The sequence below is a fragment of the Plectropomus leopardus genome, chromosome 24 (assembly GCF_026936395.1).
Source record: "Plectropomus leopardus strain MGB_pleo_1.0 chromosome 24, ASM2693639v1, whole genome shotgun sequence".
NCBI lineage: Eukaryota > Metazoa > Chordata > Actinopteri > Perciformes > Serranidae > Plectropomus > Plectropomus leopardus.
The window spans coordinates 18,565,569-18,585,498 of NC_142199.1; the positions used below are offsets into that span (position 1 = coordinate 18,565,569).

General features: G+C 39.5%; 1 protein-coding gene, 1 long non-coding RNA gene and 3 other non-coding genes across 6 annotated transcripts; all 5 read right to left on the minus strand.

The window, feature by feature from the left end:
* Positions 1 to 1,773: 1,773 nt before the first annotated feature.
* LOC148185564 (uncharacterized) lies at positions 1,774 to 3,574 on the minus strand. The gene is made up of 3 exons (XM_088074739.1): positions 3,209 to 3,574; positions 2,902 to 2,961; positions 1,774 to 2,651 (listed from the first exon to the last, which is right to left on the minus strand). The coding sequence occupies exons 1-3, from the start codon at positions 3,362 to 3,364 to the stop codon at positions 2,058 to 2,060; spliced, it is 810 nt and encodes a 269-aa protein (XP_087930865.1). The 5' UTR covers positions 3,365 to 3,574; the 3' UTR covers positions 1,774 to 2,057.
* Positions 3,575 to 3,933: 359 nt separating this feature from the next.
* LOC148185565 (uncharacterized) lies at positions 3,934 to 7,886 on the minus strand. 2 transcript variants are annotated; one of them, XR_015775924.1, is made up of 5 exons: positions 5,928 to 6,086; positions 5,530 to 5,584; positions 5,255 to 5,429; positions 4,283 to 5,171; positions 3,934 to 4,185 (listed from the first exon to the last, which is right to left on the minus strand). It is a non-coding gene; the product is annotated as an uncharacterized LOC148185565 (long non-coding RNA). The 2 variants fall into 2 exon arrangements; XR_015775925.1 differs by lacking the exons at positions 5,530 to 5,584; positions 5,928 to 6,086 and adding an exon at positions 7,805 to 7,886.
* Positions 7,887 to 15,341: 7,455 nt separating this feature from the next.
* On the minus strand, positions 15,342 to 15,414 carry trnav-cac (transfer RNA valine (anticodon CAC)). The gene has a single exon. It is a non-coding gene; the product is annotated as a tRNA-Val (tRNA).
* Positions 15,415 to 15,539: 125 nt separating this feature from the next.
* trnad-guc (transfer RNA aspartic acid (anticodon GUC)) lies at positions 15,540 to 15,611 on the minus strand. The gene has a single exon. It is a non-coding gene; the product is annotated as a tRNA-Asp (tRNA).
* Positions 15,612 to 19,706: 4,095 nt separating this feature from the next.
* On the minus strand, positions 19,707 to 19,777 carry trnag-gcc (transfer RNA glycine (anticodon GCC)). The gene has a single exon. It is a non-coding gene; the product is annotated as a tRNA-Gly (tRNA).
* Between the last annotated feature and the right edge of the window lie 153 nt (positions 19,778 to 19,930).

The window sequence follows — 19,930 nt, forward strand, 5'->3', positions numbered from 1 at the left end:
TCGGCTTTCTGTGCCGCTATCTTGACCGTCCTTTGCTTTACGACTGAGCTTGCTTCCTGCTACAACAGCATCGCAGCACCAGTCAGCCTCGCTACAAAGCCTATACTGACACCTCCTGACGCAAATGGGTATTGCCCTACAATTACTTCAGGTGAAGCAGGTGAGTCTTTTAACAGTGACACAAAGCGTTTTAAACTATATTAATGAGAAAAATAATGGTGGGGGGACCAAGTTAATTGCAAGAACTTATAAAGAAATTATTCTGGACATAGTATGAACTAATAAAATGTCCAGGGTGCCACATTTGCTTTAAGCTTGAGGCTGCCACCGCAAAAAATGGATAATGCAACGGACCTCCTGAAGAGGGCGCTAAAGTCCACACCAAAGGCTATGGAGGAAAAAATAAAAGGGTTAAGGACTGAGAGAAAAGGTAAGCTAGCTCAGTTTACTCATAAAAGGAAGGAGATTAAAATCCTAATGACTGAAAAAAATAATGCTGCTTGGACTCTATGGCTTAAGTGGGCATTTTTTTAAAGAAAAGATGGAGCCACACCAACATAAATAATACACTAGTATTGAATAGACAATAAACATGTAATTTCATTTCATTATCAGTTCAGTTGACACTCCTTAGTGCAGTGAATGCATGCTATAATAGATTTTTGTGTATTTTTGAAACCAATACGTTCATAAAGTAGGTTAAAGTGAGAAAGTAATGATCAGAGCATATAGGTGACATTGTGCTGAAAAACAAACAAACATGCGTGTGGTAAACATTTTTTATGTGGTATGAAATGGCAAAATCAAGAGAATGCAAAAATGGCGAAAATAGGCTCTTCCATTAAGAAATGCTGAAATATTCATTTGTTTCACAGGTCACCAAACTTTCAAGAGAAGGATGTGGGAGAAAGAGACCTTCACTGTCGAAAAGCACATGATGGCCTTCATAACCAGCTGTCTTATTCCAGAGAAAAGCGACTGTGCCTTCAAATGGGAAAAGTAGCACTTAAAAACACTAATTGGTTAGCCATAATCTTCTATATTAAGAATTGAATCATAGCTCTGAAGAACAAAGTCTAAAGTAGTCATTTAATATATGCTGATACCTTGTCACGTGATAAATCTTAGGATTCCCAAATTATTTCATTATTTGAAACAAAATAAGTTTTGATACTGTTCAGTGTTTCTGCTTGATAGATTCTTTTTGTGCACAATATATGCAACAAAGATGCTCAAGAGTTTAGAGCAGTTACGTCTTTGTACCAATGTCATCTCTTTATCTCTAAAAGAAGGCAGAATCAAAGGAAGATTCTGTATATGACACTGGTTACAAGACCATGAGCAGAAAACAGGAGATAAGTTGTGAAGGTGAGTTTGACAGTGACAAATTTAACAAAAGAACATTAGAAATTCACAATAATATTACATTCAATTGAGATGAACTGGAAGTGAATTGACATGTCATAGTTGAGTTTAGCAGTTTGAGAGATGTTAGGTACAGTATATGCTCTAGAGGGCTCAATCTTGGCTCGCACATTGCTTGGCAGTCCTAGTTTCTACATTCTACATTCACTGTCAGGAAAAGGTCATGTCATTGACCAACGTCTCATTTGTCTTATGACTCTGGAACATCAAAAATGTCACTTCAATATAAAGAGCCCATCAGTTCAGATTTCTGCCAGAAAAATGTGGAAACTAGATATGTTTTGATGTTAGTGAGACCAACTGATCTTGGAAATGTACATTATTGTTTATATTACAACTCTAAACCACTTTCTCTCTAAAAGCTTCAGTTTATAAACACATTTATCTTTCTATTCTTCTTTTCAACATTTTCTTCTCTCAATTTATATATTTTCAATAATGCCTGATTTATTTGTAGTTTATGAAACTGGCTGCAGTGTAAATGTATTGTCAAAATATTCTCATTGTGTAAAACAGGAAATAAAATGTAACATCATACACTCTTTTGCTGACTTTTTATTTCAAAACAATGTTTAATTTGAAATATTTCAGAACAGAATCATTTTATGTGAAAACATTTTCCCTCTTGCTTTTCACTTTTTCTTTACATCATCTTTTTTCCTCTCTCCTGCTCCATGTTGTCCTCTTCTCCTCAGACACCTCCCCTCCTCTTTCCCTGCCTCTTCTCCACCTGATCCTTTTCTCCTTGGACGCCCTCTCTCCGCTTTGACCTCTTTGTCTCCATGTTGTCCTCTTCTCCTCAGACACCTCCCCTCCTCTTTCACTGCCTCTTCTCCATCTGGTCCTTTTCTCCTTGGACGCCCTCTCTCCGCTTTGACCTCTTTGTCTCCATGTTGTCCTCTTCTCCTCAGACACCTCACCTCCTCTTTCACTGCCTCTTCTCCATCTGGTCCTTTTCTCCTTGGACGCCCTCTCTCCTTTGTCACTTCTTTTACATGTCGTTCTTCTTTCCTCTGATGCTCCTCCTGCAGCTTCATCCTTTCCTCCTCACAGGTCTTTCTCTCCTCCTCTTCTGATGGCTCCTGTCTTTTAATTTTCACTGTAGTGTCACACAACTTGGTTTCATCAGAAGTCTTTTCTGTCTCTGATTTAGTCTCTGCACAAACATTCTGTGACTGTTTTGCCAAGATGTCAGCAGTGGCTGGGCTTACATAAACCTGAATCATCTGCAAAAGAGTGACAAAACATCAGAAATAAGTGGTCATAGAAAACATACCAAGTCCTATTCCCCAGATTTGTTAAACTAAAGTGTTCAGCCATTTTTGCCTTTTTTGTAATTTCCTATACACAGAAAGAAACCCTGTTATCAGATACATGCAATAGTGAAGACCAAGTTTCTTGATATTAGTGGCTTTGATGTAGAAAAGTGTTCAACGAAATTTGGTTGAGCTCCAGTGTGACTCTTATCATACTTACTGCCAGTGTCTTTAAAGTGGGACGATTCAATTTGACAGATAAAGTCTGCAATTTTGTATTCTGTGAATACAAAAGGAAAAATGATGACATAAATAAGAGCAAAAGAGAAATACTACTATAATTTAGAATTGCAACAACCTTCAAACAGAAAAATTAGGTGGATATTACAGATTAGGGAAATTATGGCTAGTTTGACTTCACTTCCTCTCCTTACCTCCACTGTTATCACTTATCATATCATCATCATGAAATGTTATTGTCATGGTTATGACTGGGTGGGACTGGTTTACTAAATTGGAGCTCTCACCTGACTGTTCCTGGGTGTGGGTGCAGGCCGTTTCTTTCGCAGCTGGGGAACCCTTCGCTTCACACTGGTCTCTTCTTCCTCCTCCTCCTCTTCCTCTTCTGTTCCATTCTTTGGGGGCCAATCACCTGACCCCTCATCATCAGACGAGCTCACCATCTGTTTTAGATAAGATGAAATGATCTTTTTCTCCCTCACTTACCCTATACACTGAAACTGATGAAGACGACTCGTACTGATCTTTGACTGGCTGAGGATAGCTCTTTCTTGTGTAAGTTTAGAACCCTTCCAGTCACCTGCTGCTTGTTTCCATGGTTCTTCTTTTCAGGTTCTTGCATGCCCTCCCTTGTGTCCTCCTGAGGTGATTCTGTCACCACCTCGTCATAGTCTGCACCTGCCCTCTTGCTCCTTAACCTCTCTTAACCTCTTCTTTTCCTTAACTGCATAGCTTGACACTGCCATCATCGTCAATGCTCTGCTCTGGACTGTGTCCTCTGTCGGGTCATCCGCTGTGAAATGAAAGGTTAAAATCATAAACTGATACTACTCAAGCCAACACAATTGTTTTTCAATTTTTTATGCTGAAGTAACCTTGGTAAAATCTTTTGGCTGTTTGGGGATCATGGCACATGAATGATGCTACCCTCTCATATTTTTCAAGTCCCAGCTGCTGCTTGGCCTGATGGGAGAAATCATGCACAAAGTACATAAGATAAAAATGTTGCACCTTGTAATAATAATAATAATAAAGACTTTAAAGGAACAAAAGGACCCAGATTCAGTCCTTCCCAGGCACCCTTAAAATACTCTGGGAGTTTCAACAAGGGCCCTCCAACAGTGGTATGAAAAAACGTGGATGCCTCTGAGCCTCCCTCAATTTGACCACGAAGTCTGTTGTAACGCCTGAACCAGGCATACTCCTCTGGTTTCAGTGGTATGGCTGCTTGCCCAAAGCATCTCTGGGTTTTGTGCTCCTGAATCTATTTTTAAAAGACATTTGATTAGTGTTTCTAGCTAAGGTGTTAAACTATAGATGCATGTTGTGTTCACTTGTTTCATTTTAATATTTGTACTTACACGAATGACACGACAACCTCTTGTAGTCTTTTCAGCAGTCTTGACCTCTTTCACGGTCATGTTGGTGATTACTCCCTTCAGATGTCCAGTCGTTGTAATGAGAAACCCACCAAGTAGTCCAAAAAACAGTCTGAGTTTCCTTATGTTATGTGGTTCCTTCGCAAGATCATCTTTTAAAGAAGAGGAACAACAGTTTATGCATGAGTGTTCAAAGACAGTCACCTTTAGGTCTGGAGCTCATTTAGCACCTCTATTTTCCACTACCATAACCCACCAAACAATAATTCTGTACAAATTGGAAGACATCCAAGTTAGCAGACAGCACATAGGCATGGACCCCGTTTCTAAATAGTCAATCTAAAATCTTGAAGGGCTCCTCAACACAATTTGATTGAATATACATAGTACCAATTTACAACAAAAAGCCATCTCAGTGCATTTTGAATAGAAAAAAAACAAATAATCTCTGAGAGATGTTTGAACAGCTGCTGTAACTGCTGCAGCATCAATATGCTTTGGTGCCTCCTCTATGAACTGAGCAAGTTTTATGGCCTTGACAAGTTTATCCGAAGAACAAACAAACAAAAAACAACTACTGTTCAGCACATATGTGTCTCAACTTAAATCATGAGATTTTCATCAATGGAGGTGAATACTGAACTTGCCGGACTTGGTACGTCGCACAAGGAGCTGGTGCCCAAAAACATCTCTGCCAATGTCTCGGAAACATGCCCTAAGCTCCACTGTCAGGGCCTTGATTCCCCTTTCACCAAGCCTCACACAAGACGGCTTCATGTTGGACAGATATTTTAAGAATGCCAAAACATCCATTAAATATATCCGTTGGGTTGTGGGTTTGAACCCTCTTTGTTGCAGGTTGGCTACAAACCTTAAGGTCGAAAATAAGCATTAGTTCATGTCCTCTCATAGTCAATAGACAATCAGATAATTCTTCAAATTTTGTGAACTTACCCTCTGACTCTTGAAATATCCTGCAGGAACAACAGATTTCCATTTGGTTTGGGGGAGTTTGCCATGAAGTGCAGGAAGTGGAACACATGAGTAGCCCGCTGCTTTGCATTTTCCTGAACTTTCCTGGGAGGGTTGGCACCTTCCACATGGCCTTTAAAGTCTCTCACCAGTTTCACTGAGGGACATGTAAATAAATAATTAGACATTACACAATGGTAAACATGTAACAGTAAGATTCATAATCCTAAATATTTTGATACAAATGTGATATTCACCATAAGCAGAGGCGTCTGACAATGAATTTTTTGGCACACGCTTATATTTCATAGCCTGGAAAAATATGAAATGAGTTGCACACATCCAAACTTAACGTCCAGAACTGGTCACATTGATATGTAAGTAGAATGAAATGACCCTCACATTTGCACGCATTGTAGAAGAATGCAGCTGCTTCAGCTCATGAAAAAACCCATGTTATCAGATACACAAAATAGTGAAGATAGTGAATAGTGAAGTTTATACATATCAGTGGCTTCAATGTGGAAATTTGTTCAACCAAATTTAGATTTACCAACAATTTCTCTTCTTAACTCCATTGTAATCACTAATCATAACTAAAAATGAAATGCTACTGTAGTATATAATTCCAGCTTTACTAAATTGGAGCTCTCACCAGACTGTTCCTGGGTGTGTGTGCAGGGGCCTTTTCTTGCCAGGAGTGTGCAAAGCAGTAATCAGAGCAAAGGGTGGCTATTTTCAAGAAACTAGAATATAAAACATGTTTTCAGTTATTTCACCTTCTTTTGTTAAGTACATAACTCCACATGTGTTCATTCATAGTTTTGATGCCTTCAGTGAGAATCTACAATGTAAATAGTCATGAAAATAAAGAAAACGCATTGAATGAGAAGGTGTGTCCAAACTTTTGGCCTGTACTGTATAATACACAGTGTATATATATATATATATATAATCCATCTTTTATTTTGTTAATTTACTTGTGTTGTCTATTTTAACTCATTATATTTTAATTAAGTAAAAATCTGTATTGTTATTTACAAATTTTAATGACTTTTTCAAAAAATGATAGATATATGAATGTAGACGCCTGATTGGTGGGTGCCAAATTGGGGAGGTCAAGATCCGCCAATAAACATATCTATTTTTTTCTGTGTGTGAAAATCGGTTCAGAATTAAACAAGTTCCAGTTGATTTTATCATGAAATCTGCATTTTATTTTTTATTTTTTAATTGATATTTTTTCTGTTTTAAACTACGGTTCATTTTAAAACTCTGAAAAATGATCGTTTCCGTATCATATCTGAAATAATTTCACATACATAAAAACTTCCTGTGGTTTGTCCTACTTCCTGTTTACATTTGTAAAAATTCCTGTGCAGTTCCACTAACTCACCAGCAGGTGTCAGCCTGAAATTACACATACAACAATATGAAAGACCACAGAGAAAGAACTGACTGCTTAAAAATAAAAAATAATTTAAAGTTTGAATTAATTATTAATTATTATACATAACAAATGAATAGAATAATGTCACAAGAACAACACACACCTCACAGGAAAGTGTTAAAAAAAAAACAAGGCCTGAAAAAAATCTATGAAAAAATAGAATTATTCTGTAAAATTATATATTTTTTACATATGATCAATAAATTTACAGCACAAAAATACACACACAAAAACAACATGAATCCATTAATAAAATCTTCATACATTTGTAAATAATCGCATACTAGTGCTTATTGTTTATTACTGTATTTCTTTACACAAAAAATCTCTTAAAAATTATAATAATTCAGTAAAAATTAGTAAAGTAAAACTTAGTAATTTTTTTTCCATATAATTATTATATTTTCAGCACACACACAAACATGAATCCATTCATAAAATAGTAATACATTTTTAAATAATTTAAATAATATCATACTAGTGCTTATTGTCTATTACTGTATTTCTTTTCATCTATAATTTTACAAATGTACATACTCAACTTATATATGAATGAATTATTTACATTATTTACATACTGTTTACTCTTATTGCATTTTTATTTTAACATTTATATACATTTGTGCTGGTACTTATTTCTGCTTGTGATAATTCTTTATCAGAGCGACTTTAACAAACCAAAATTTAACTCCTAAAGATCAAAAAAAGTATTCATTATTCTCGTTGACCGTCGGGTTAAACGCCTTTTTTGGTCTTAAACTTCATTTAAACTTATTATTTTTTACCAATTTTTCATACAATAACTTATTTAGAAAACACCATGTTCATGTTCAGCTTCACGGAGAGAAACTGTGTCCTTAAAATCTGTCCTGAAATGTCAAAGTTAGGACTCAAACACTGTTTTCTCCGTGTTCCCTGTGTGATTTCAGGACAGATTTTGAGGACACTGTCCCTCTGAGAGTGTCAGGGATCCGCCTGCTGCTCCAGTTTTCACTCAACGTCCACAACACGTCGTTCAAATCGCGATGCAGTTAAACTGAATCGTGTATTTGATGATTGTAGCTGATATTTCATGATCTTACCGTCACGGTGTGTGTCCGGCGGCGGAAGGCTGCACGCTCACTCACACTCGCGCTCGATGAGAAGCACTTGTCGATCATCAGCGGTCAACCAATCACAGGGCCCGCTGCGTCATGACGTCATGCAGCAAACATTCCAATGACGACACAAAACAGCGCGACTCAATAAATGAGAATTAAAAAAAATGACGTAAAAGTCATTTAAAGGCGCATTGTTGCTCCTGAAAATGAGTTTTAGGAAGGAGAAATAAATCGTTTTTAAAACGTTAAACCTTTTTTTTTTTTTTTAAAGGAAAACATGATTAGAAGTTAATTTTAAAAGTTTAAAAATATTTTAAAGAAGAAGAGATGATTGGAAGTTAATAATAATTTAAAACATAGCTGAAAAATATTTTTGAGATTCGAAGTTGATAATAAAAAGGTTGATTTTTTTTAAAGAAGGGAGATGATTAAATGTTAAAAATATTCTTTTAAAAAAGTTCAATTATTTTTTTAATAATAATCATCAAATAGTTCAACATATTTTTGGAAGAGTCAGGGGGAGATGATTGGAAGTTAATATTTTTAAAAAATAGTGAAATTATTTTCTTAAAGGGAAAGATTAATTTAATTTAATAATGATTTTTAAAAATACTCTTAAAATATTTTTAAAGAGGGAGAAACATTATTGGAAGTTAATGATTTTTTTTAAAAAGTTCAATTGTTGTATAAAAAGGAAAGAGATTATTGGAATTTAATAATAATCAACAAATAGTTCAACATATTTTTGGAGGAGTCAGAGGGAGATGATTGGAAGTTCATATTTTTAAAAAATAGTGAAATTATTTTCTTAAAGGGAAAGAGATTAATGGACTTAAATATTAATTTTTAAAAATAGTTTTAAAATATTATTAAAGAGGGAGATAGATTATTGGAAGTTAATGATTTTTTTTAAAAAAAAAGTTCAATTATTTTTCATAAAAGGGAAAGAGGTAAATGGAATTTAATATTAATTTTTAAAAATAGTTTTAAAATATTTTTAAAGAGGGAGATAGATGATAGGGAATTAATATCTTTAAAAAATGTTTTAAAGGGGGAGACAGAGATTATTGGAAGTTATTGTTTTTTTTAAATAATTAAGTTATAAAAAGTTGAAAATCATTTTAAAAGAAGACAAAGGAGCAATCTTAAGACAAAGTGAGAAACTCCTGCACACTTTCCTGCTTACTGCTGACATATTTCTTGAGTGAAAAACATTTCAGTCTAGCACTTCAGCTATAATTATTATATCAGGTAAAAAAAAGTTGGAATTTAGTTTAAAATACATAAAGAGAAATTAAGATCAATAAGTAAACAGATCCAAACTCATCAGAAAGTGTCGCTTTGTGACGAGCTTTAATATAAAGTCTTTATTTTTATAAAGACCTATTATTTTTTTATTTGCATAAAGTTTTTTGTATTTGTAATAAGACCTTTTTTATTTTTATGAAGGCTTTTTTATTTTTGGTCTTTTTTATTTGGATAAAGTCTTGTTTATTTGAATTACGACTTTTTAAAATATTTGTATATAATATTTTATTATTGTTATAAGGTCTTTCTCAGTAATATGTTTTTTAACTAAAAAGACTTTTCTTTTAATAAAAGTGTTTTTTATTTCTATTAATATTTTTTAGTTGTTCAAATTCTTTATTTGTATGTACCTTTGCTAATGTAAAAAGCATTTTTTTATTAGTATAAAGCATTTTTTTCATTTGTAAAAAGTCATTTTTATTTGTAGTCTTTATATATAAATATCTTTGCAAATGTATGAATTCTGTTTTAATTTGCATTCAATATTTTTGTAAAGTCTTCTTTTTAAAAATTGTAAATCTATTTAAAGTATTTTTCCAAATGTATAAATCGTCTTTTTTAAATGTATGACGTTTATTTGTTAATATCTTGTAAGCGTTGATAGTGGTTTTAATACGTGATAGTGACGTGTAAACTGTGCAGCTTTTACAGATGTTGAGAGTTTAAAGTGTCCATTTTTGAGAATCTGTTGCTTCTTTGGAACAACCCTGATATCTTATTGATTTTTTTTGTTGATTATTTGTCGATTAAAATGTCCTTTTGTAAATGGAAACTGTGTTTTGTCACATTGTTCAGATGTGACTGAAGCTGAATAAACTCAAAAGTTTCTCTCAGTTGAAGCTGAAATGTCCCCAACATGTCCAAAAGAGGAGACGCCATTTCGTATGTCCCGGTTTATTCCGTTCTGAAAAATCCGAAAACTTCCAAATATCAGCGAAAAACATCTAAATTATCTAAATAATCATCTTTATCTAAATGTAGTAGATGATGAGGGGGCGTGGTCGAGACGCGAACGATGTAGGACGTGTTTTTCGGTTGCTCCTCGGGAATGGGCTTATAATACAGTTTAAATGTCATTTTAAGCTTGCAGACTGTCTATAAGTCTATGTCTATAAGTCTATGTCCTTTGAGGTGGTCGATTGTTTTTTAAGAGGCCTACATTTTGTGAATCAGAACCACATTAATGTCGAGCGGTCGGGCAAAAAACAAATCTGCCAAGTCCGGACGAAGCAGGCCGCAATGTAAACCTGAGTCACCTGAGAGGCCGGGTGCTAATGAAGAGTTGCTATGTAGCATTAAGGTAATGATGGACGACCAACGTACTGAAATTGTGGCAAAATTTGAATCTATTATTGTAGAGCTAGTTAAAAAGGAGGTGGCGACTGCTATCAAACCGCTTCAAGAAAAAGTCTCCTTGCAATGCGGCACTATAAGCGACTTGGAGCGCTCGGCTAACGAGCATTCGGACCAGCTAACTAGCATGCAGGAGACCATAACTAAGCTATCTGCTGCGGTGGAGTCTCTGGGGAATAAATGTGAGGAACTGGAGGCACGCTCTAGATGGCATAATATCCGACTGGTGGGTCTGCCTGAGAGATCCGAGGGTCCCCAACCTACAGAGTTTATTGCTAAACTTTTAATGGACTTGCTGGGACTCGACGAGCCGCCCGGGCTCGATAGGGCCCATCGCACACTGCGTACCAAACCAAAAGAGGGAGAACCACCGCGCCCGATGGTCGTCAGGGTGACACAATTTCAAGTGAGGAATGCTATCCTACGTCGTGCTGGACAACGCTCCCCCCTGTTATACAACGGGAAAAGGGTGTATATTTTCCCGGACTTTACACCAACTGTGGCCAAGCGGAGGGCGGCTTTTGCCCAGGTGAAGAGGGAGCTCCATGCCTGTGCTGACGTCAAATTCGGCCTCCGGTATCCTGCCACTCTGCACATCACCATGTCTAGCGGCCAGACGTACAGATTTGAAGACCCGGATCAGGCCCTGGAGTTCGTCAATAAGAGACTCAAGAAGGACCCGGCTTCGGCCCCGGTGAATGACTTTATAAATTTCTATGTGGGACAGCCCATATTTACATTCCCCGAGGTCGTTTAGTAGTGGGGTTAAGCTGCTGGTAACGACAGGTTTTGTTTCTTCAAGGGGTGAGGTAGCACGCATCTCTGTTTGGATGCTTCTGCTAGGCAAGGAGAAAGGTGGGTTGTTCTGTTTAAATCTGGGGGGTTTCTTAGTTCGTGTATTTCTTGAGGGTAATGGGTGGGCACCTATGCTACTTACGCAGATGTGGGGTGCGGATGTGTTTTCTTTTTTTTTTTTCTCTCTTTTTCTTTTCTTCTTTCTCTTCTTTTTTTGTTACATATGAACTCTCTGCCCTTTAATGGCTCAGGTCAAGAAAACCCTTTCCATTGTGGGTGGGGATGTTAAGTTTGTAAATTTAAATTGTAAGGGCTTAAATAATCCAATCAAGCGTAGTGAAGTGTTGCACTACTTACGCCACCTTGATGCTCATGTTATATACTTGCAGGAAACCCATTTAAAAGAGATAGACAATATGAGATTGAAGAAGAGCTGGGTTGGAAAAAATATATCACTCCTCATTTTCCACTAAATCAAGAGGGGTTGCTATTCTCTTACATAGAGATATTCCCTTTGTTCATGTCAAGACAATTTCTGACTCTGCTGGCAGGTTTATAGCGGTCATGGGACATATTTTTGATGTTAAGGTGACTCTTGCTAACATTTATGCTCCCAACTGGGATGATGAGTCCTTTTTCAGGCAGGTTTTTTCAATGTTACCAGACTTGTCCGTGTACGAATTAATCTTAGGAGGGGACTTCAACTGTTGGATGAACCCTTCATTAGACCGGTCCTCCCAAACCTCAGCCATTCAGTCCAAATCCACCAAAGTGATTCGGGCCTTTATGAATGAGTTTCATGTTACTGACCCCTGGCGTTTTTTTAATCCGAATAAAAAGGAATACTCATTTTTTTCGCACATCCACCGTACCTACACACGAATTGATTTCTTTTTAGTGGATAACAAGTTATTACCCTCCATTTCTGGCTGCAAATTTGACGCGATTGTTGTGTCAGACCACACCTCTACCTCTATGAACATTTACTTTCAGAAGTTTATTAATACAAGACCACCATGGAGTCTGGATACACATTTGTTGCTAAATATAGAGTTAATAAATTTGTTTCAGAACGCTTAGATTTCTTCTTTCAGGTTAACAAAACTTCAGAAGTAACTGCCTCTTTGCTGTGGGAAACAATGAAGGCTTTTATTAGGGGGGAAATCATATCGTTTAAGGTTCATCAGATGAAATCTAGAAGAGAGAAGTTGGCCAAGTTATCTCAAAGTATCGCTCTCCTAGATTCTTTATACGTAATCTCAAAACTGCCAGATACTTATAAAGAGCGAATGACCTTACAAGCTGAATATGATCTTATTATGTCACAGCATACTACAGAACTTTTACTACACTCTAGAGCCAAATTCTACGAGCAGGGAGATAAAACCAGTAAACTCTTGGCCCACCGACTACGCCAAATATCTGCGTCTCAGTTAATTCCCCAAATTGAGACCGGCTCGGGTGTTACATCTGACCCTTTGGAAATCAACAAAGCATTTAAGGAATTTTACAAACTGTTATATTCATCCGATTGTCTTAACACCTCTGCGGATATGATCTCCTTCTTTGATAAGGTTAATATTCCCACTTTGGATCAGGTTGCAGCTGAGGAACTTGAACGGCCTATTACGGCAATTGAACTGGAGGCAGCAGTCAAATCATTACAAAGTGGTAAAAGCCCGGGCCCTGATGGCTTCCCAGTTGAGTTTTATAAAACTTTTTGGAAACAGCAGGCCCCACACCTATTAGAGATGTTCACTGAGTCTTATAGTTCAGGCACACTTCCTCACACCCTACGCCAGGCCTGCATTACTCTGCTTTTAAAAAAGGTAAAGACCCTCTCTCGTGTGGTTCTTATCAACCCATTAGTCTGTTAAATGTTGACTTCAAACTACTGTCCAAGCTGCTAGCCAGGCGCTTAGAAGTTGTTCAAATTCAAAACTTTTAAAAGTAAAATAAATAAATAAAATTAAAAATGTAAGTCATGCATTCAGAGATGAATGAATGAATACGTTTGTAAATCAACACATAACTAACATATCTAAGTTTCCTGTAAAGCAGCTTTTACTAACCCACTGAAACTTGGAAAAAAAAGGCTCATCATCAGAAGTGATACGTTTTTAGTTTTCTTTCGAAAATATTTGGCGAGGTGGCATCAACGACTAATATCCGATTTTTATATCAAGTTTCCGTAGTGTAGTGGTTATCACATTCGCCAAATGTGATATGCAAAAGGTCCCTCGAGACCAGGCGGAAACAATAAGAGATTTCTGTTATCATATTCCAAACATCACACGTTTCCTGATGCCGCATGACTAGCTGCTGCTGCTGGCGATGATTGAGAGATCTGTAACTTCCAACGTATCCCTAAACACGGCCCTCAGGGGGGAGTACATGTGTGGTGTTTGGCAGCATATTGCAGAACATGGAAATGTGCTGCTGGTATAAATCTGGTCAGGTGGTCCCACAGCTTTGATAGGTTTTTGAAAGGTTTTAAGATTAGAAACTGCTGTTAACCAACTCTAAGTCCATATATTGTGTTTTCTGACAGACTTAGAAGATGTCGCAGTGACACAGTAACAGGAGATGACGTCTTCAGGTTCTCTGAAGGACAAAGAAGCACATGGACGTCCTCTGCGGGGACAGGGAGTCTCATCCACTACAGGGTTAGGTATTTGAAAGGTGCAGGCTCGTTCCCAGAGTCGGTTCACTGAAAGGGAAGGAAAAGTTAGATCTGTATCCGCTGACGAACACTGTGATGCCAGAGCTTTGTGACTTCATCGAAATAATGACAAAGAACGAGGCATATTTCTTTTTCAACAAAAAGTCAGACAATGACACGCAGTGCTACAACTACACAAAACTTTGCCAGAGTTCAAACAACTGCTGTATCTCCAAAAACATTTCAAAGCTGGAGTTTTAGCTTCACATATCTGGAGCTATCTAATTATCTAACTATGTACATTTACTCAAGTACAAAATTTGAGGTACTTGTACTTGAGTCTTTTCTTTTCATGCTACTTATACTTTTGACTCCAATACATTCAGCAGCTTTTTTGTACTTTACAAATGAAAAAAATATAAAAATGTAAAAGCAGAGCAATAGTGGCACTCACTACAGTGGCACTCAGGATAATACGTCAGGATAATATACATAATGTCCAATGTCTGAAAAACTAAGGACATGAATGTGGACTTTGCAAAGAAGCAGCAAAAGAACTAAACACCCCCCCCCACCAAAGGTCCGACATTGAGCGTCGGACGACTGTGGGCTTGGCGTGTCGGTGCCCAAAGTGTGTCTTACCTGTCGAGATGAACAGCCCAGACATGGGAACTGCATGGAAATTTGGGCTGTTTTCACGACTGTTTTTTGAAAGCAATTAGTTGCTACATAACAAACCTGACACTGCAGTTTCAGTCAAGGTACACTGACTAGGAATGGAACCCACCGGTATTGCATAGAGGGCTGTTTCTCATGAACATCTCCTTGTTAGTATAGTGGTCAGTATCCCCGCCTGTCATGCAGGAAACCGGGGTTCAATTTCCCAATGGGGAGGTTACAGTCCTTTTCAAACATGCTGCATCACCTCACCTCATCCATGTCAAATGGCTAAACAACATTGCTGAATTGGCTGCAAAAGTGGCAACGAGCAAGAGCACTGTAACAGTCATTTCCAGATGGCCCATTGAAAGACAAATTTGAGCTCACGTAAAAGGCCCTTCAGTACAATTTCATTGGAGCAAAGAATTCTTGCATTGGCCGGAATCAAACCCAAGCCTCTGCAAGGCAGGCGAGAATTCTACCACTGAACCACCAATGCTACACATGTTTTTGATAAAGGCATGTTGTTTCCGCTTGTTTGCCTGTGGTGGAAATGCAGGCCAAAATCAAGCAGATGGTTGTCGCTAAACAGCACACCACCACACTTGTACTCCCCCTGAGGGCCACGTTTAGGGACATGTTGGAAGTTGCAGATCTTTTGATCATTGCCAGCAACAGCAGCTAGTCACGCAGCGTCAGGAAACGTGTGATGTTTGAGATATGATCACGAAAATATCTCCTTGTTTCCGCCTGGTTTCGAACCGGGGACCTTTCGCGTGTGAGGCGAACGTGATAACCACTACACTACGGAAACGCCACAGAAGTTGCTGTACTGCATACAGTGACAATCAGATATTAGTCGCCCATGCTTGGTTAATAAGTGCTGAAAGTGACACAGACGAGGTGAGGCGACGCAGCATGTTCGAAAAAACAACTAACCTCCCCGTCGGGGAATTGAACCCCGGTCTCCCGCGTGACAGGCGGGGATACTCACCACTATACTAACGAGGAGATGTCTAGAGGGAATAGCCCTCCACGCAGTAGACGCAGGTCCGATTCCTGGTCAGTGCAACACCTTTTGGCAAGACTGAAACTGCAGTGTCAGGTTTGATATGTAGCAAATAATTGCTTTAAAAAAATCAGTAGGAGAAAACAGCCCAAATTTCCTTGCAGTTCCCGTGTCTAGGCTATTCATCTCGATAGGTAAGACACACTTTGGGCCCTGACACACCGAGCCCACGGTCGTCCGACGCTCAATGTCGGACCGTTGGTGAGCATTTGTCGACCTAGGTTTGGCTATGCGTCTTGCACCGTTGGCGTCAGTCAGGCATTGATGGGCCTTGTCCTTGTACGGGGAAAATGAATAAAATCATGGTCAGGCTGAGCCTTGCAAACACATATAACTCTTACTTGGGAGGGAATAAATCTTGCAGAGAAGTACCTCCTGCTCAACATCAGCTGAACCACTGAGGCGACTGTTGATTGTAGAAAGAAGGAGGCAAAAACACAGACCCTGTCTACATCAGTTGAGCTGAGGTGCAGCAGGTGAACAGCTGTAGGTTTCTTGCGATCACAATCACTGAGAGCATATGTTGGTCATCACACATCACCATCCAGGCTAAAAGAAATTGATTGATTATTTTTCCATCAAAATTCAAATTGTGGCCAAACGATCAGCGTTCTTTTTAGAAAGGAGACGTCTGTCCTGAATACAGACATGAAGTGAAAATCCAAGAAGCTCCACACTGAAGTCTTTCTTTTTATTTTCAATATATTTATGATATTGATGTATGCAACTCTCTCTGTCCCTCACAGATGCAGATACAAACACACAGGATGTGTCTCTGTCACGTCTCACTGCTGCTCCCTGCACGTCTCTCAATAATCTGAACACATCACAACCTCAGTGGGTTGAGACACGTCCAAAGGACAGAGTTGACTTCAAGTTTCCCATGATGACGAGATAAAGAAGTGAATTTGTGGCGAGCGCAGAGAGAGCTGATAAGCTGCGTGGTGTCAGTGTTGGCTCGACTCCAGCAGAGAGGACGTGCAGAGAGGACACGCAGAGAGGACGCGCAGATAGGATCGCCAAGAGATAGGACAGGACGGCCTTCACAGTCCCTCTCTGTCCTCACAGTTACTGCGGGGAATATCTTTCAGACACAGTGCAGCTCCACACATCCATCTCATGCTGTAACGTCTGAGGGACAAATACAACACACTGTCCAGCTGCATTGTGGGAAACGTATAGATTGTGAGTCAAAGTACAGATACTCCTGGCCAAATGTTACTCCAAGTGAAAGTAACTGAGTGAAATTATTGCTTGAATTAAAGTACTGGAGTAAACAACCTTAATATTCAAAATACTTTGTGAAAATTGTTCACACATTGTTGTATTGTATTTGTATTTATATGTATATATTTTCTTAATTGAATTGATTATCTTTCAAATGTAAATAAAAAGGATTCAGGAGGAGCAATGCGCTTTTCGCCCCGGTCGTGGAACTGTGGACCAGCTCTGGACCTTTGGCACGGTCCTTGAGGGTGCGTGGGCGTTTGCCTAACCAGTCCACATGTGCTTTGTGGACTTGGAGAAGGCATTCGACCGTGTCCCTCGGTGAGTCCTGTGGGGGGTTCTCCGGGAATACGGGGTTTCGGACTCCCTGATACGGGCTGTCCGTTTCCTGTATGACTGGTGCCAGAGCTTGGTCTGCATTGCCGGCAGTAAGTCAAACTTGTTTCCGGTGAGGGTTGGACTCCGCCAGGGCTGCCCTTTGTCACCGATTCTGTTCATAACTTTTATGGACAGAATTTCTAGGCGCAGCCAGGGTGTTGAGGGGGTTCGGTTTGGTGACCTCAGCATTGGATCTCTGCTCTGATGTGGTCCTGTTGGCTTCATCAGGCCGTGACCTTCAGCTCTCACTGGATCGGTTCGCAGCCGGGTTGTGAAGCGGCTGGGATGAGAATCAGCACCTCCAAATCCAAGGCCATGGTTCTCAGCCGGAAAAGGGTGGCATGCCCCGTCCGGATCGGGGACGAAGTCCTGCCCCAAGTGGAGGAGTTTAAGTACCTCAGGGTCTTGTTCACGAGTGTGATGGATGGATGGAGCGGGAGATCGACAGACAGAGCGTCCGCATTACTGCAGATGCTGCACCGATCTGTCGTGGGGAAGAGGGAGCTGAGCCGAAAGGCAAAGCTCTCGATTTGCCGATCGATCTTCGTTCCTACCCTCACCTATGGAGGACTGCTTTCTTTCACTTGTGTAATATTGCAAAAACAAGGCATATCCTGTCTCAAACAGTTGCCTAAAAATTGGTGCACACATTCGTTACTTCTAGGCTAGATTACTGTACCTCCTTATTGTCAGGTTGCCTCAATAAGTCTCTAAAGTCTTTCCGACTGGTCCAGGACGTTGCTGCACGTGTGCTAATGGGAACCAAGAAAAGCAATCATATTTCTACAGTTTCAGCTTCTTTGCAGGCCTCCTGTAAAATCCAGAATTGAATTAAAATCCTTCTCCTTACTTTCAAAGCTCTATATGGACAGGCGCCGTCTTATATTTCACAGCTCAAAGCTCACTATCAACCTTAAAGAGCACTGCACTCTGAAAATGCAGGGTCAAGGGGGTCAACGCACAGTCAAGGTTACGGCCAGGATCCAGGGAAACTAGGAAACAAGGGAGCAGGAACGCTCCCAAGAGGCAACAGGATTAGCGTAGTGCAGTTCAACAGACCCAGGCTCTGTAATCGCGAGCCCCAGGTAGTGAGAGTACCACATGGCTATCACAGAGGCATTCGACCGTGTCCCTAAGCTTGCAAATGGCAATGCAGTTAACAGACATGCATGATTTCTGATGGCGGCATTGAGAGAAGGAAAGGAGCTCAGCGTATCAGGGGAAGTCCCCCGGCAGGTTAAACCTATGTCAGCCTAACTATGGGCTGGTCCAGGCAGCCTGAGCCAGCCCTGATTATAAGCTTTATCAAAGAGGAAGGTCTTAAGTCTACCCTTAAAAGTTGAAACAGTGTCTGCCTCCCTGACCGAAAATGGAAGATGGTTCCATAGGAGAGGAGCATGGTAGCTGAAGGCTCTGGTTCCTAACCTACTTTTGAAATTTTGGGAACCACAAGTAACCCTGCATTTTCAGAGCGCAGTGATCTTGAGGGTTGGTAAGGAACTATGAGCTGTGACAGATAGGACGGCGCCTGACCATTTAGAGCTTTGTAAGTAAGGAGGAGGATTTTAAATTCAATCCTGGATTTCACAGGGAGCCAGTGCAAAGAAGCTAAAACAGGAGAAATATGATCCCTTTTCTTGCTTCCCGTTAAAACACGAGCAGCAACGTTCTGCACCAGTTGGAGACCTAATAATAGGGAATTACAGTAATCGAACCTAGAGGTGACAAATGCATGTACTAATTTTTCAGCATCTGTTTGTGACAGGATATGTCTAATTTTTGCGATGTTACGCAAGTGAAAGAAAGCCGTCCTTGAAGTTTGTTTGATATGGGAGGCAAAGGATAAATCCTGGTCAAATAAAACTCTGAGGTTCCTTACAGTTGTGCAAGAGGCCAAGGTAATGCCATCTAGAGAAATTACATTGTTGGAAAAGGACAATAACTTCAGTTTTGTCTGAATTCAACATCAGGAAATTACGGCTCATCCAGGCTTTTACATCCTTAAGACATGTTTGAAGCCTAGATAGCTGATCAGTTTCATCTGGTTTCATAGATAGATATAATTGCATATCATCAGCATAACAATGGAAATTTAAGGAATGTTTTCTAATTACGTTGCCTAGAGGAAGCATATATAAAGTGAAAAGGATTGGTCCAAGCACCGAACCTTGTGGCACTCCAAAGCAGACCTTTGTATGTGCGGAGGGTTGATCATTGATGTGAACAAATTGGGGAAGTTACAGTCCTTTTCAAACATGCTGCATCACCTCACCTCATCCATGTCAAATGGCTCAACAACATTGCTGAATTGGCTGCAAAAGTGGCAACGAGCAAGAGCACTGTAACAGTCATTTCCAGATGGCCCATTGAAAGACAAATTTGAGGTCACGTAAAAGGCCCTTCAGTACAATTTCATTGGAGCAAAGAATTCTTGCATTAGCCGGGAATCGAACCCGGGCCTCCCGCGTGGCAGGCGAGAATTCTACCACTGAACCACCAATGCTGTACATGTCATTTGATAAAGGCATGTTGTTTCCGTGCTTGTTTGCCTGTGGTGGAAATGCAGGCCAAAATCAAGCAGATGGTTGTCGCTAAACAGCACACCACCACACTTGTACTCCCCCTGAGGGCCACGTTTAGGGACATGTTGGAAGTT

Coding starts and splice junctions, on each gene's coding strand:
- LOC148185564 (XM_088074739.1), bottom strand. CDS start 3,364: ATGGTGAGCTCGTCTGATGATGAGGGGTCAGGTGATTGGCCCCCAAAG. Junction 2,962..3,208: donor CCACACCCAGGAACAGTCAG/GTGAGAGCTCCA, acceptor TTGTATTCACAG/AATACAAAATTGCAGACTTT. Junction 2,652..2,901: donor CCACTTTAAAGACACTGGCA/GTAAGTATGATA, acceptor ACTCTTTTGCAG/ATGATTCAGGTTTATGTAAG.